Source organism: Vigna umbellata, chromosome 7, assembly GCF_029865625.1.
Source record: "Vigna umbellata cultivar VRB3 chromosome 7, Vumbellata_1.0, whole genome shotgun sequence".
NCBI lineage: Eukaryota > Viridiplantae > Streptophyta > Magnoliopsida > Fabales > Fabaceae > Vigna > Vigna umbellata.
In genome coordinates this window covers 25244307-25262235 of record NC_142171.1, presented here as the reverse complement: position 1 = coordinate 25262235, position 17929 = coordinate 25244307, and the positions used below count along the sequence as shown (strand labels likewise).

General features: G+C 27.3%; 3 protein-coding genes and 1 pseudogene across 3 annotated transcripts; 1 reads left to right on the top strand and 3 right to left on the bottom strand.

Moving 5' to 3' along the window:
* Window positions 1-1469: 1469 nt before the first annotated feature.
* Window positions 1470-2066, top strand: LOC124848011 (ethylene-responsive transcription factor 2-like). The gene has a single exon (XM_088095541.1). The coding sequence runs from the start codon at window positions 1470-1472 to the stop codon at window positions 2064-2066; it is 597 nt and encodes a 198-aa protein (XP_087951667.1).
* Window positions 2067-2508: 442 nt separating this feature from the next.
* On the bottom strand, window positions 2509-3030 carry LOC124848010 (ethylene-responsive transcription factor 1B-like). Its single transcript, XM_047325614.2, has one exon. The coding sequence runs from the start codon at window positions 3028-3030 to the stop codon at window positions 2509-2511; it is 522 nt and encodes a 173-aa protein (XP_047181570.2).
* Window positions 3031-9623: 6593 nt separating this feature from the next.
* Window positions 9624-11666, bottom strand: LOC148195556 (uncharacterized; annotated as a pseudogene).
* A 5482-nt stretch (window positions 11667-17148) lies between these two features.
* LOC124820331 (ethylene-responsive transcription factor 2-like) lies at window positions 17149-17929 on the bottom strand. The gene has a single exon (XM_047292001.2). It carries the CDS (start codon window positions 17911-17913, stop codon window positions 17257-17259), a length of 657 nt encoding a protein of 218 aa, XP_047147957.1. The 5' UTR covers window positions 17914-17929; the 3' UTR covers window positions 17149-17256.

The following is a 17929-nucleotide window of genomic DNA, read 5'->3' as shown; positions in this document are numbered from 1 at the left end:
TACATATATATATATATATATATATATGGAAACTAACAGTTATTTATTATAAAGTGAATGTTTACATTAAAAACGGTATTGTTATTTTGTTAAAAATGTTAGGGAAGTGTAATATTATTTTTTTTAATATTAATAAAAATTTAAAATATAGGTATATCGTTCAATTTAACATCATATTGGAAATTCCCTAAAACTGGTCGTGTGAAAAATGATGTGTGGATTTCTATTAGAACTTATGGTGTGAACATGAGGTGTTTTTTATCTGTCTAAGAAAACAAATGAAATAATTTAAGTATAACAAATGGTTGGGGGATTCTTGTGAATGATAATGAAAAATAGTTGAAATAACAAACATATAATTCCAAAAAATTATATTCAAAAGAATAATTTTTTAAAATATAATTTTACTCAACTTAATTTCTATAATTAAAACGTTTATTAAAATTTAATATCTCATATTTTTTTCTATTTAATTAAAGAGGCAAAGCTGTTATACAGAGATGAACATTTTATTATTATATTTTCACTGTTTTGGAATTTTTTCTGAGTCAATGAAAGTGAAGTAAATTTATAAAAACAAGCTATTGCCAGCTCAAGTTTGAATGCTATTATCCGAAGCATCAAAGAAAGTAATCATTCTCCAATAATAATCAAAAGAAAATGGTAATTTGAAAACCACAGGCCAATGGGGGCAGCACTTAGTTTGATATTTAAGATAACATGTTCTGTAGATAAACAGTGAAATTTGGTAACGAAAAATTTACTTTAAGTTTAACTTTTTACACCACATTTTTTCATGAGATACTCAATTTTAATTTTGTTATATATTATTACTATAATAATTAAAAAAAATGAGTTACTAATTATAATAATTAAAGAATAATTTAAAGTATCTAAAATCTTAATTTTGAAAACGAATTTATGACTAGTTCAAATTCGATAACAATATATCATAGTTTGAAAGTAATAATCTACAATTTCTCAAACAGATTAAATCAATGATTAATTGTCTCTAAATTAGTTTATATTTAATGGATTTTTATAGTATATTTACCCTAATCAATAGTTTTTCTCAAAATATATATGAAATCAATTTTACTTGCTTTATACAAAAGAGCATTAAATAATTTTGAAGTACTACATGATTTCGGTGAAAGAAGCTTCTTAATGTAAAACTAGATTTTGAAAATATAATAATTAAAAAATCTTGAACAGTGTAATAATTATTATAATTTATATTGATGTCATTTTATATGTGACTGTAAAAGATAAATATGTATGAAAAACACATGTTAATATCGTTATTCATCCTTCTAAAAGAAAACTACAAAACCACCAAAAACCAGAATGGTATAAATACAAGCATTGTTCTTCCCAAAACTGCAAAAGCAGATTCGGAAAAAGAAGAAAAAAACACGAAAAGGGGAAAGAAAAAACTAAACAGTTTCATTAGCATTATCTTCAAAAACATGGCCAATGATTTGTCTTCAGGTGTTCAATCATTCGAGCTTGAACACGATCCCCACATTCTTGTAAATGTTTCCGACCAAGAAACCTTTTACTCGTCCTCGTACGAGAATCCTATAGCGAACCCTTGCCATGTCAATGACGCGACTCAATTATTTGCATGCAAAATGGAAGCACCTGTGGCACCGCGTGAGGAGCACGCGCCGCCGAAGTGGAAGCACTTCCGAGGAGTGAGGAGGCGGCCATGGGGGAAGTTCGCGGCAGAGATATGGGATCCGAAGAGAAAACATGGAAGGGTTTGGCTGGGAACGTATGAGACTGAAGAGGAAGCAGGTTTGGCTTATGATAGGGCTGCTTTCAAGATGAGAGGTAGCAAAGCAAAGTTGAATTTTCCACACCTGATTGGATCCCACGCGCCGCCGGAGAGAGTGGGAGTGGCGGGAGTTGCTCGGAAGCCAAACCTGCCGGAGGCTTGTTTGCCACCTTTGTCTGCGGCGGAGGATGGTTCACAGCCACAAGGGTCAAAGAAGAGGACAAACCTAGCTGATTTGCTTAATAGGTTAGCCAAGAATAGAAATCAAGTATGTACGTATGTATGAAATAAGGAAAAATCATCCATATGTTTGATTGATTAAGGTTTAATACCATTTTTTTGTCCTTATATTTCTAATGATTAAATGTTTTTTTTTTCTTTTACTCAATTTTTATGCAATTTAAGTATCAACAACTATTGGCCTATATATGATAATATTTGGTCCAAGATAATTAGAAAATGTCATATATCTAGTTAAAAACTTAAAGTTTGTGGTATATGAGATTTAAATTTTAAAGATTATAAAAACAAACAATAACATTTAATTGTATGCTACATAAAAATATAAAGTGTATATATATATATATATATATATATATGCAATTTAACTCGATCCACATTTTTGGAATACTGAATCACTACCTTTGAATTCAGAAAACACCATTTTGTGATTTGTATTCTGGAATCTGAAAATTTCATATATAAAGATAGAACATTTAGATTAACTCTCAAGAACAAATTTGATCTAAAATCTCAGAACTTTTAAACCCAGCTCTTTTTTTGTTCTTCGCCAACTTATTCAACAAATGAACTAAAGTTTTCTTTTTCTTGCTTGTTTCTATTTTTTTCAATGGCTCTGATGATGATAATACATCACCACCAAAAGAATTAGGAAAATTTAACTTAGCTTTACTTCCATGTATTTTGAAAGCAGCTCTATCATAAGCTAAACCTGCTTCTTCTTCAGTTACATAAGTCCCAAGCCAAACCCTAGCTCCATTTTTCTTTGGATCTCTTATCTCCGCCGCGAACTTCCCCCACGGCCGCCGTCTCACACCCCTATATCGCTTCCATTGGGGAGGCGCGTGAACTTCACGCGCTGCCCTAGGCTGTTCTCTTCCAGACACTTTCTTCTCATCGATGATATTTTCCATGCCATTAGAGTCCAAGTGTGTGGAACCATGTTCAAGCTCAAGTAGATATTGAAGAGATTGCAACGAAGAAAAATCATAACATGTTCTAGCATCCATGTTTTGGACGACGATGGTGAGTGATGTATGATGATGTTTGTTTTCTTCTTTTAACCTGTTCATGTCTTGAATATTTATACCACTGGGTTTGAGATTTATTTTCTTTTTTTTGTTTGCGTTTTGAAACTGAATTTAGAATTACGCTATTTCATTATTTTACTATTGATCATGTGGATTGGTTCTTTGAAATTTAGAGGAATAGTAGCATTGAAAGATAAACTGGCTGTATTAATTAGAGTAATCTTAATTACGTGTGTTGTTATACATTCATAATATTAATAAATAATTTTATTTATATTTTAACACGTTTACTACTTCAATATATATATATATATATATATATATATATATATATATATATATATATATATATATATATATATATAAAGTAGTTATGTTTTATTCTTCTCGAAATTATCAAATGTCAGATATCTTTGACTAGAATATATTTAAACACTTAACATGATGGGCATAAATCTCCAAATTTTGGTATTTTGTCTAAAAGAAACAAGCATATATATATATATATATATATATATATATATATATATATATATATATATATAATGAGACTTTGAAATTTCATAGATTCCCTCATGAGAATAGGAAGCATTCTTCCTTGTGAAGAAACTGTCGATCGATTCACTCTTTCACACACTTTTCTTAGCGTTCAAAAGGAAACTTTGGTAGCTTATAAAGAATAAATAGTAAAAGAAATAGTACAAATTAAAAAATGTTAAGAAAAATAAATATAATTAATTCGTATTTTGAATACCGAATAAGTTAACTATGGTGAGAAATTTGTGATGTAGATCATTCTACTTCTCCCAAGTCACAATTTCCTTTGGGAGATTATTATGAAAGAAAGTGTATACGTGTTTGAAGAAGAGAGACATGAACATGCATGTATTTGGAAGAACATGTGAAACACGTAAAACCTCACCGATAATGTTTCTTCTGTCGCAGCCGCCGAGAGAAGAGGAACCTGTTTTCCTTCTTAACTTTTTGTCTTTTTCATTTTGCTTGCTTGGATTAGTATGTTTGTGAAGTTATACAAGCAGGTTGTATGTAACACTCCATCTCTCGTTGTTCTGTCATAAAAAGAAAGGCGGTTTTCAAATAGATGCTAAATAATACACAAGATCTTAATTTTATTATTATCTTCTATGTTGGTGAGAAAAATAACTAATATAAAAAGTTAGATTTTTTATATTATCTTTGTTCAAACTTTCTTTTTGTGTAGTTCTAAAAATTTTGTAGTGGTTTTTCAACATCTTTTATTTTCGAATTGTGAGTTTTCTTTTTGTATAGAATTTAACTTTTTTGTTTTTCCTTAAGTTAATTCACAACTAAGACTTTTAATAATTTTTCATTGTAAAGTCTTTTTATATTGACAATTTTTCTTGAATGAAAACATTTTTTAGTTATGAGTATTCTTTGTAATCATTTTTACTACATCATAACATAATACTTTTATTTAAAATCTTCTTTAGAAACACATTTATATATTTTATATGTCACTTAACTTTCTCCTTTTTACTCAATATATATGTGACTTTCAATTTATTTTTGAATTTTTAATTGTCTTTCCTTAAGTGTAGGTTGGATTTTATCATGGGTTTCTATCACCTATTTATCTACACTTCCTCTTATTCTAACTACGGTTTGATTTTACCACATCATTGATATATTTATTTTTGTTTGATTTGAACCCCAAGACAAACTTGGCTCTAACTATTGATATTTTCTTACTAGTATAGACTATGAATGTTTATCATCAATTGAGGTATGAGTTGTCCATATAAGATAGCATGATACCACCTCTAACATAAAATCTTAAAGCTTATTTGAGTCAATCATTAAAACAAACCATCAACTTTGATACTAATAGGTCTATCTAGAGGAGATTCATTAGAGAAATTCAACAACTATAAGACATAGGTCAAACCTACGTAAGAGAATGACACACATCCAATAAAAAATATTAGAAGAATGAATTTACAGGCCTTCTTTCTTATATGTTTCAACCTTTTCATCTTTAGTCAATGTGTTAAATTCACATTTAGATTCCTTAATATAAAAAGTGACAATCTTACAAGTTATCGTCTTGCAATAATGACTCGTAATCTTGTAATAGTTGTTCGTAAACACATAGTAATCTCGTAATTATCTCATAGTCTAGTAATGAGTGCAATTAAAAAAGAGGTAGAGAACATATGAAGAAAAAACAATAATAGTTGAGCATGGAAAAACAAATATCCTATAAGGAATTTTTATGTTGATTGTAATTTAAATCAATATAGTTAAAGCTATAACTTAAATAGAAAATACATTTATGTTAGTTTAAATTACAACAAGTATAGAAAACTTAATTAAAGAGCTCTTATAAATTAACAAATGAATGAGTTTGTCTGAGCTTAAAACTAAAATACTTTTAAAAATAAAGGTGAAAAATATTTTTACAAAAACAAGATTTACATTTAGTTACAATTGTAATACCTAATTTATTTATACTATGATATGATTTTAAAGCAATTGAAGAATAAAAATGTCTTTTGAAAAATATTATATATAGGTTAAGACAATTTGTTTTTAGTTTCAAAACTAAAATGTTATCTCTAAACAGTTAACGCATTTAAACCTTATTTTAAGATTCTCAACTAGTTAGACATTTGTTCCATCATCATATTATACTTCTAAGAAGGTAGTAACAAATAGATCAAAGATACGTCAACCATAATCTTAATTTAGGAATGTTCTTATTCTCCTACAATTGATTATATATTTATTTTTTCCTTCGGTTATGTGTGTTAACGTTTTAGAGATTTTCTTAACTTACTAGGAACTCTTTTTTTTGCTAGATATGTTTTTTGAACAAAAAAAACTACCTCATGGTTAACAAAAGTTTATTAATATAGTTTAGATGTATTGGAATGTAATGATGGTTGGATTGAAGTTGATTTTTCCTTTGCATTAAAATTAGATGGAGTTATGGTTTTGAAATCAATTGGCAGTTTGACTAGTCACTTTAAGTTTAAATTGGTTCATATATAAGTTTTCATGAAAAATGGATTGTATTTGGTGTTTAAAATATGTGAAGAGGGTTAAAATTAATTAGAATGAATTATTCATTTGTTATGCATCGATGTTGGTTTTCTTCTTTTTTTTTTTTTAGTTTTTGCTTGAGCATCAAGTTGACTTTGAACAACACTCAAGTGATGAATAATATATTGAGTATTATTGCACAAGTGTCACCATGTTTGTTTAAGCGATAATGATCATCACACAGTTTCGATTTAAGTTTTGAGCAATCATTATTACAAACAACACATAATATCGTTTATACGAAAAATTTTACATGAGTTAAAAATTTGATGTAAATACTACCAATTTAAAACATCTGGTACATATATCATTGGTTACTTAATTCATGTAAAAGTGTATTATCGTTGCATCAGTTTTTAATTTAACCGATAAAGTATTCCTCGTTAAGGAAAATATTACATCGATTTTGGGTTATAACTAATGTAATATCCTTTGTTGAGGGACATATGACATTGATTATAACTCAACCTCCTTTGTAATATATCCCTTAGCAAAGAATACCCAAAATTGATATAATATGTGTGATTTTTTTTAATGTAAAACTTATATTTTGTACAATCTTAACTTATAATTATCAATTAGAAACATTGCAATACACCACAAAAATATCTTTTAGTGATATATTACATAAATAATAAAACTTGTTAAAACACAGCGTTAATTACATCACACTTTAATGAATTAAACAATGAAAGAATGAAAAATTAGAAAAAGAAAATATAATTTTCTTCACGATAATAGTATATTTTATTTATCCTAATGTTTTGTGTTATAAATAAAACATTTTATTTACTTGATTTTTTATTATATAAATAAAATATTTAATAAATATTTCAATTATACAAATAAAAATATATCTATTCCTAAATGAGAATAGTACAGTCAATGAAATACAATGAGAAAATGAAAAAGTATAGTCAAATCCATAATCCTCTTTGAACATCAAAGTTAAACAACATTTTTGTGATAACTAACCCAGGTTTGGATGTATTAGAATCATTACGATTTTTTTATATTCAAGACTGTGTAAATCATGTTCAAATTCAATAGGGTTTTCTAATTTTTAAAATAAAATAAAACTAAGAACGACATCTCATATTCCAATAAAAGCATGTTGATATATTTAATAATTCATCGAATCCAATAAAGAGAATTTGATAGAATAAAATATGGGATATGCCACCCAAAGAAAATGACATAATATTCTTTCCTTGTTTGGGTGATGTAACAAAGCATCTCATTGGTCACCAATTTTATTACAATTAATTAGTAACTACAGATAATAATCAATTTGTGTTTATGAAAGAAAAGGATAAACGATGATACAACAATTAATATAATAAATTTGAGAAAAAGAAATTCTTATTTGTTAATATATTCGTCCAAATAACAACTCTATAATACATATTTTTGTATATATTGAATATTTATGTACCATTCTCATCTTGATGTAAACATCAAATGGTAAAAGAAAATTAAAAAGGGACAGAAAATCACATAACCTTTATTTTTATCAATAATTAATTAGTTCAACGAAATTACTTCATTAAACTTAATTGCAAAATTAAAAAAAGCTTAAACATAAATTAATTTCCACTTTTTATTTTATTTAATGGCAGCTTTTGCATGAAAAAACATTTCAAACACTTGTACATGTTTCTATCGACACCCAACATATTCAACATCTCAGCCAATTTTTTCCAGTTCTTTCTTTGACTTATGCATCTCTCATGTCGGTGAGATGTAGATTTTCACTTAGAAACTTCAATAATACGTATTTATATTTATTTTTTATTCATAATTATCTTTTTTTAATATTACTTATTCACTAACCATATTTAAATTTATTTCGAATTTCTTTTGAGATACGATGAATGGCTTTTATTTGCAGACTCTTCATTGTAATAAAGTTAAAATAAAAGGAAAGACATTATTCCACAAATCAAATTATGAACCTTCACATGTTTTGTAACTTGATTCTATTTAATTATTGAGGTTTAATGTCTCAATAGGTCCCTATTTTTGTTCAGAATTTGAAATAGATCCCTTTATTTTATGGCTCTGAATTGAGTCTTTATTTTTGTTAATTTGATGCAAATAAATCTTTTCCGTCAATTTCATCAAACGGCGTTAATGAACGTGTGACGTGGCCTGAGGACAGTATTGACACGTGTAAGGCCACATCACACATTCATTAACGCCGTTTGATGAAATTGACGGAAAGGATTTATTTGCATCAAATTAACAAAAATAAGGACCCAATTGAGACGACAAAAAATAAAGGGACCTATTTCAAATTCTGAACAAAAATAGGGACCTATTGAGATATTAAACCTAATTATTGATGACAATGACTAATTTGGTTTTTCATTTTTTTTACAGAGATTAACTTGTTAACTTGCTACTTATTAATATTATTGGTAACATATTAAAACTCATTTCGAGTAATATTAACAACTTTTTTTAATTCTTTCTTAAACTAAAATGAATGTGATCACTAAAAAAAATGTAATTATTTGTGACTAAAATTTATATAAATAAAACAGTATTAGGTACAAATTATCTATGGACAAAAATCTATAATAAAATAACAATAATTAACATTATCTACGAATCTATATATAATTACTTACAGATTTCTATAATAATTACTTACATGTAAATCTATAAATAACTACAGACAAATATGTAATTAATTATATACAAATAAATTTATGAATAATTATATTCATATAAAATTATTTATGAATAAATTTGTATGTAGTTATCTACAAATATATAAATTCATAAAAAATTACTTATTTTAAAAAAAATAAATACTAATTACTTATATAATAATACAAAACTTCACATTAAAAAATATTTAAATAACTAATTTAATATAAATTATTGTTTTATAACATTAGTATATTTGTACTTGAAGCCAAATTAGATTAAAAAGAACAAGAAAACTAAACAATCTTCCAGCAATTTGTTTCAACAATTAGCATCAATATCCAACTGTTAAATATATAATTCAACCAGTTTCCAGATTTCTAACATGTAATTAAATTTTCAACAACTCCAAACATAATGTGTTATATTATAACATTAAATTCAACTCTACATCATGTCAAGCCATTCTAGACTGCACGAGTTATGTTAAAATAAAAATAAAATAGTAGGACCAATTCCAACAATTATTTATTTAGAAAATAAGACTTACTTCCAAGGAAAAAAAATCCTGCACGTTCAGGTCCTACGAGCTACTATTCTTCTCATCATAATCGAGATCTAATTTTTAATTTCTACAAAATTACCAAATTAAATTAATTCCTATACTGTATCTGAGCATGATTTCAAACTGTGTATTTTCTTTTGGTTTAAATCTTGAAAAACTTTAAAATATCAAAGTATACTTGTATATGATATATTTGTAATTGATTTATATAAACTATTAAATAATGTTAAAATACTATACAAGTTTTTTTTTTCTTTATAGTTTTATCTCATGACGTTCGTTTAGAAGATGAGCCTTCCCCAGGTTCGTGTTTTAAAGCATCCCGTGGTCGTTCTATTCGTCCCTGCAAAGCAAATTTAATTTGAAATTTGTATATTTTACACAGCTATATTTTGAAATGTTTTTGTTTCAGTATGGGTACGTGTAGGACTAAGAGATTTAGTTTTCTGCTGTGATCTTCCTATATGCTTGAGTCGCCGGTTTCGAACGATTAGTTAAACGTAGTTTAGTAAATTGTTTATTATAATTGAGTATTTGAGATCTGGTCGAATTTACTGATTTTTGGTCTTGACCTTATATTTTGTAAGTCATTTCATGGATCCTAAACTAACATGGATCCAATAAGGGTGTTGCTCCCTCCACCTCCACACGTCTCTTCCTCCACCTCCTCTTTACTATTTTGTCCCTTCCTCCACTTTTCCTTTACTATTTTGTCCCTCAGTAAAATTTTATTTTTAAAATTATTGTTTTTTAATTTTACTCATTTATAACATATTTCACTGATAACCTACGTAGTTCCTTGTATGAGTAAAATATTTTTCTGCAAAGCTTGATGATCGTGAAAAGAATTATCAAGCAATCTTCCTCTTGTTCTCGGTGCACTACGTGGTGCAGTGCGTTTGTGGTGTAGTGTCCTTGTCGTGGTTCCTCTCCAGGTACGTAGTCATAATCCTTCCAATAATCCTAAACCCTAAACCCTTCCCATACTTCCAATAATCCTTTTAATATCCAAGCCTATAATGCTTCGCATGAGCCGCAAAACGAAACGTAAAAGGAACACTGCCTGGACGGATGACATCCTTCAACGGATGTCAACATCCGTTTAAGGCGAAACGGATGTCGACATCCGTAACTAGCCTAATTATTTGTATCGATTCTATATGTAAACACAGGTTTTTAGTTTTTAGTTTTTTTTTTCATGTAAAGAAAAGACCATACCAACCAGCATTATAAGATCAGCAAGTTTTGCAGTTCAAAAATTGTAGTATTTATATTCCTCTAACAGGGAGGGGTCTGCGACTCTCTGCTGCTATTTTTGGCTCGAGATCTTCTTTAGGTGGTCATTTAACTCAGCTTATGTTATGACTATAAAGGGTAAGGAGTTTACCTGCCAAAAGCAGAAGAAAACAATTCCTTTGATACACAAGAATTTCGCTAGAGGCGTGTGTGGTGCCAGTTCTTTAGCAAACACATGGTAAAAGACCACCAGAGAATACAAGGCTAACGACACAGATATGTTGAGGATGACGGTGAATGTCCAGCTCAACCAAGTTGGATACAGCCCAAGTAACTGCAATGCTATCATCAGAATGGAACATACTGGACGGATAACAACAAATTGCCATGTCCAATAATTTAGAAGCTTCAAATTACGGTAGTCCAGGTGAACAGTACGAGGCTGCAAAAGATCAATTTACAGAACTATGAATACCATGACATCATTAACGTCATTCACAAAATGTAAATTTCTTGTGAGAAGAAAAAATCCATTCTCCCCAAAAGTTTAGCATAGTTATAAGTAGCCACATGTGAAAAAGTGTCATGGGAAAAGAGTGGTGAATTTCCCTGCCTTTAATTTCATCCGGCACAATGTTTCCACTCATTGATATGTTCAAGTAACTATACATCAAAGCCAAAAACTTGGCAATGACCAAAGCTTCATAACATTCTTTGACTGACTCCAAAAAGGTGAAAAACTCTTTGCTTCCTCTAATATCCAAGAGACCCACAAAGGGGAGCCATGAGAATGATGATGATAATAGCCTTTTGCTCTTTTGGATTCTTCCAATAGAAGAGATGTTGAGACAATAACTGCGATGTGAAATGCATGGAAAGCATAACACAAAACGCGGATCCCAGCACGGTAATCTGTGCGGGATTGAGCGTGCTTAGATCTATCATTTTTCACAACACTCTGTCTGAGATGAAAGCCTAATAATTTCAGAACCTGCAAAAGGAAATTTGGAAAACTAAAGGATCAAGCAATACCCTCAAAGAGAAAACTAAAATTAAATTAAATTCATAATAATAAAAGGTCACTGTAATTCGCAGTAAGACCAAAAAATGTTTGCTTCATATAATAACAACCTAGTTCCTCTCGAAATTCACATAAACGGATGTCGACATCCGTTTCGCCTTAAACGGATGTTGACATCCGTTGAAGGATGTCATCCGTCCAGGCAGTGTTCCTTTTACGTTTCGTTTTTATTTTACTACGTTTTGCGGCTCATGCGAAAGATTATAGGCTTGGATATTAAAAGGATTATTGGAAGTATGGGAAGGGTTTAGGGTTTAGGATTATTGGAAGGATTATGACTACGTACATGGAGAGGAACCACGACAAGGACATTACACCACAAACGCACTGCACCACGTACTGCACCGAGAACAAGAGGAAGATTGCTTAATAATTCTTTTCACGATCATCAAGCTTTGCAGAAAAATATTTTACTCATACAAGGAACTACGTAGGTTATCAGTGAAATATGTTATAAATGAGTAAAATTAAAAAACAATAATTTTAAAAATAAAATTTTACTGAGGGGCAAAATAGTAAAGGAAAGGTGGAGGAAGGGGCAAAATAGTAAAGGGGAGGTGGAGGAAGAGACGTGTGGGGGTGGAGGGAGCAACACCCATCCAATAAAATAGAAACAAACTTATCTTTGGATTCGGTTAGGAGTGCTTCATCCTACACCTCCAACATCTCATTCTGCACCTCCAAAAATTCCATTTTTAACCTTCTGACATCCTGCACCTCCAATTTTTAACTTTTTTCTCTTTCTTATTAAAGATATTTTAATAACTATCTTTTTATTTTCTTCTCTTTTTTATTAAAGACACTCTACACCACCTTAAAATTATTTCTAATTTAATTTCAAATTTAAATATTATTTAATATAATTTTATATTTTAATAATTATTAAAATATGATTTATATTATAATAATAGTTATATTAAAAAAATAAAAATAAAAATAAAAATAAAATAATAATAATAATATAAAATTTGACTTAATATATTCAAATATATTAAATTATATTAAAATATTAAAATAAATTAAACAATTATTAAATTGTAAATAAAAACAAAAACTTTTAAAAATTTGTTATCGAAAATTTTTATTTAAAATTTAATGAATATTTAATTTAATTAAAGTTATAGCATTATTTATTATATTTTTATATTTTAATAATTATTAAAATATGATTTATATTTTTATAATAGTTTTATTAAAAAATGAAAATAATAATAACTAAAATAAGAGTAAAAGTAATAAAAGTAAAAATTATATTAAAAATCACATTAAATATATTTAAATATATTAAATTATATCAAAATATTAAATTAAATTAAATAATTATTAAAATTTAAATAAAAAGTAAAATTTTACAAACGTTAGTCGGATATTGACGTCCGATAAATTTATAATCGGGTAGTGGATATCCGATAAATAAATTTTTCTAAAATTTTGATTTTTATTTTAATTTTAATAATTATTTAATTTAGTTTAATATTTTAATATAATTTAATATATTTAAATATATTAAATGTGATTTTTAATATTATTTTAGTTATTTTTATTTTTAATTTTTAATAAAACTATTATAAAAGTATAAATTATATTTTAATAATTATTAAAATATAAAAATATAATAAATAATGCTATAATATTTAGTTAAAATAAATATTGATTAAATTTTAAATAAAAAACAAAACTGATTTTCGATAACAAGTTTTTAAAATTTTTTGTTTTTATTTACAATTTAATAATTGTTTAATTTATTTTAATATTTTAATATAATTTAATATATTTTAATATATTAAGTCAAATTTTATATTATTATTATTGTTTTATTTTTATTTTAATTATTTTATTTTTATTTTTTTAATATAATTATTATTATAATATAAATCATATTTTAATAATTATTAAAATATAAAATTATATTAAATAATATTTAAATTTTAAATTAAATTAGAATTATTATTAAGGTGGTGTAGAGTGTCTTTAATAGAAAAAGAGAAGAAAATAAAATGTCTTTAATTAGAAAGAGAAGAAAGTTAAAAATGAAATTTTTAAAAAGATTGGAGGTGCAGGATGTCAGAAGGTTAAAAATAGAATTTTTGGAGGTGCAGGATGAGATGTTGGAGGTGTAGGATGAAACATTCTTCGGTTAGTTACTCATAAACAACTTATCAATATTTTTAATAAGATATCTTTAATTAATATCTTTTAATCATTCTACTGTTATTTTATCATCTGCTGAATTATTGGTCCAATAATAACTTAAACGCTGACCCAATTATAACCCAACATAAAATAAAATCATTTAACCTGGTCGACCATTGTTGATGTAACAGATGAATCGAACGGTCCTGAGTGTTAATCGTTCAGTCTATCCTGTATATCATACAGTTTTGAACTTAAATGAAAATTTAAATAGAGGTATCATTGTTTATTAAAAATTTTAAAAATTTAAGTGAGTTTAACTCTCACATTTAATTTAACAGAAATAAAAAGTAGAATATTACATAAAAATGAAAATTCATTAACTTTTACCTCAAAATTTTGGATAAAAAATAATATCAATTTATTAAACTCGCATATCATTATTAATATTTGTGTGTTCTTAGTCGACCTCCTTTTTACATACCCAGTACACTTGAGTGAAGTGCTTGTAATAGATTTAGGATAGTAAGAAATTGTACACTGAATGCATGTTAGCTTTATTACAACAGAGAAAACAAAAGTGTTATTTCAAAAGCGACACATACAACAGCAAGCATGGCCCATCTGCAGTGAATGAATTCTGATTCTTTGAACCTCTCAAGATTCTCTCACACGTCACCAACACGAAGAGGGTCCAATCCAAACACACTCAAACAAAAGAAACACCATATGACGTCTATTATACACATCATATATATATCATTTTTATTATTTAAGTAATTTTTTAATTAAAATATTTATTTTATCAATTATATCCTTTAAGAAACCAGTTTTTAAAATTAATTTTTTTATTTGATTGTTCTTTTAAGTTTAACTATTTTTAAAATTAAAAAAATTATCTAACTGTAAAAATGATTTATATTTACTTTTATAATTATGATAACCAATAATTTTTTTATTTTTTATTATTTTAAAAAAAATGAACACAAATGTTTTTCAGTTTATGTATTTGTTAATGTTGACATAAATTAACAACTGCTTTAACTTTCTATAGATTATACATTTAAATTTTAAAATAGTTATATAAAGTTACTTTACTTATTGTTTCAATGGAACATAAATGTTTATCACATTTTTCAGGGCTTGGAGTGTCATCTAAAATTCTTTCCACCGGATCAATCTTTTCCAGAGACAATCAATCATTACAAAAATCCAAACTACCCAAACAAATAATTGTCTACACAATTATATATACATACATAGATATACATACATACATACATATATATATATATATATATATATATATATATATATATATATATATATATATCATTATGATAATCACAGTATAGTCATTCTCATTACTGAAAATCAGTGATCGAAGGTAACCCATCTTAATTTTAATAGGAAAAAATTAAGTTAATTGAATTTGATTTTAAATTTGAGCTTTTTCAATAAAAAAAGAAAACCAATAATTTGGGTCCCAAATACAGTATTTGTTACCGGCTTTATAATACAATAGCAATTGCTTGTGATGAAAATTAAAAATCAAACTTAATTCGAATTAAGTGGGAAGTTATTATATTAATTATACTTTAATTATTAATTATACTTTAATTATTAATTATAATTTTTATCGTAGAAATAATTATTAATTAATTGATATTCAAAGTTAAATTTTTAATTTTGATAAATGAAAAAAAAAAGGTTTCATTACGGGTTATTACGAGGTGAAATTTATCTATCATAATACCCGTAATAATTTTGTAATAAAACTAAGATATATTATGACGTATTTTAAAAAATATGTCATATAATAGACAGTGTAATAACATTTTCGTAATAAAAGTTACTTGTATTATGAGAGATAAAAGTGACTTGTGTTACGATAGGTTTTAGATCATTTACTATGATTCTTGGTTATATTATATCATAGTGCAAATCTCTAATTTCACTTTTTCTTCATTTCATCTCGAAGTTTGAGTTCATTTTCGAAGCACCTCCTCTTATTGTTTTGGCGCACGAGCCTCCAGTTCGTTGACGCCACGCCTGCAAGCCATTGTCGTCATCTCCCACATGCTATGGACGAAAGACATTGTTCTAAGGTAATGTCTACCGAAATCCAACAAAGGGGTTTTAAGAAATAGTAGATACCCTTTCTATTACTGTAGTTTGTGGGTTATTCCATTAGAGTTTGGGATTCTGGCTTGAAAACGGTATATGTGTAAAGATCATCATTATTTAGTTGAATCAGTGAGTTATAATAACTAGAAATTTGTTTCGTAAAATATGTGATGAATTATAATAATTTGAAGAAGTAGGATTAAATTATTAAATGAGATTTTGGGTGTGAGATACCGGTTATTGAAGAATACATTTAAGTTAATGGAAAATGTTTTGGAGTTGATAACTTTAGTGATTGGTTGGATTGGTTATTGTTATCTAATATTGAAAATTGTAATATTATAAGGGTTGTATTGAATATTAAGTTTGGGAATAAGTTGGTTTTAAGTAGTCATGGAGTAAGGTATTAAAAAACTAACTATTACAATATTTTTTTAATTTTATTATTTTATTTGTAGATATGTAATGATTCATCTCTAATGAAAATTCCAGACATTGAACATTAGGATCAAGTGAGCTTCTTTTATTGTAAGTGTTAATAAATTCTAGAAACTTGACTACAATTTAGTAGTATATGTAGATTAATGTAATATTTGGACTTAATATATAGTTTGATATACAAATTATGTATTAAACATTATTAGACAATTTAATGTTTAAAATGAATTTCATTTTGTTAGTTGAATTGAATATATGTTTATTTCATATTATATTGATTATAAATGATTTGATGAGATGATAATATAGAAAATTTATTGTAAATTAATTGGATGTCAAATGTAATAACATTTAAAAAAAACAAGTTTTTATAACATATATGTCATAATATGTTAGTTCTTAAAACCAGGTAAAAATATTTAAGTTATAAAAACAAATTATGACAGATAAATTCATTTCCATCATAATAAATTTATCATATTATGACTAATAAGTAAAAATATGTCATAATAACTGAATGTATTATGATAGGAGATAGAAAGAACTTATTATAACGTATTTTTCTCTTAGGTCATAAAAAGCGTTAAATCTGTTATAACTGTAAGAACATATTACGGTGTATATGTTTATAACGTATTGTTCACTTGTCATAATAAATCATTTTTACTCGTCATAAAAAATTATTTCTAGTTCACTTTAATGATTAATTTTTAATAGCTCAATACATAGATTACTTTTAAAAGAAATTACATGTAAATTAAAATTGTAGAGAATGAGATGATGCAATCCATAAACGTACTCAAACGCAATAAAATCCAATAAAAACGAGGATGATTATCAAAGCTCACACATTTCCTACTCTTACTAATTATCATACTTAATTACACTAATTAAAACATAGATGAACATTAACATCATTTGTGTATAAACTGGTTTCAAACACCTGCAATCGTCTTCTGTTCTTGGCCAACTTATTCAACAACTCAGCCAAGTTTTTCCTCTTTTTCGATTCTTTTACTGTGTCTGAAGGAGGTGAAAATGATGAACAAGATTCAAAGTTATTTCGCTTCAAACCTTTCATCATGCTAACAGGTTTCAGAGACACATCAGAATCAATAAGATGAGGAAAATTTAACTTAGCTTTGCTACCACGCATCTTAAATGCAGCTCTATCATAAGCCAAACCAGCTTCTTCTTCAGTTTCATAAGTTCCAAGCCAAATTCTCGCACCATTCCTCTTCGGATCCCTTATCTCGGCAGCAAACTTCCCCCACGGCCGTCGCCTCACACCCCGGAAACGCTTCCACACCGGCGGCGCGTGACCCTCACGCGTCTTTATCAACAAGTTATTATCTGCATCATGGACAACCTCCGAAGTAGGGCTTGGGAGTGGTTTGTACATTGGAGAACGCAAAACTTGGTGACTGTAAACGCTCATGAGAGTGTTGGAACAATCTGGTTCGAGCTCAAGAAGATAGTGTTGAATAGATTCCAAGGATGAGAAATCACATGATGACGATGATGTTGTTGTTGTGGTGGCCATGTTTTCAAAGGTGGTG

Bases quoted from the DNA above. Each gene is read 5' to 3' on its own strand.
- LOC124848010 (XM_047325614.2), bottom strand. From the start codon at position 3,030: ATGGATGCTAGAACATGTTATGATTTTTCTTCGTTGCAATCTCTTCAA.
- LOC124848011 (XM_088095541.1), top strand. From the start codon at position 1,470: ATGGCCAATGATTTGTCTTCAGGTGTTCAATCATTCGAGCTTGAACAC.
- LOC124820331 (XM_047292001.2), bottom strand. From the start codon at position 17,913: ATGGCCACCACAACAACAACATCATCGTCATCATGTGATTTCTCATCC.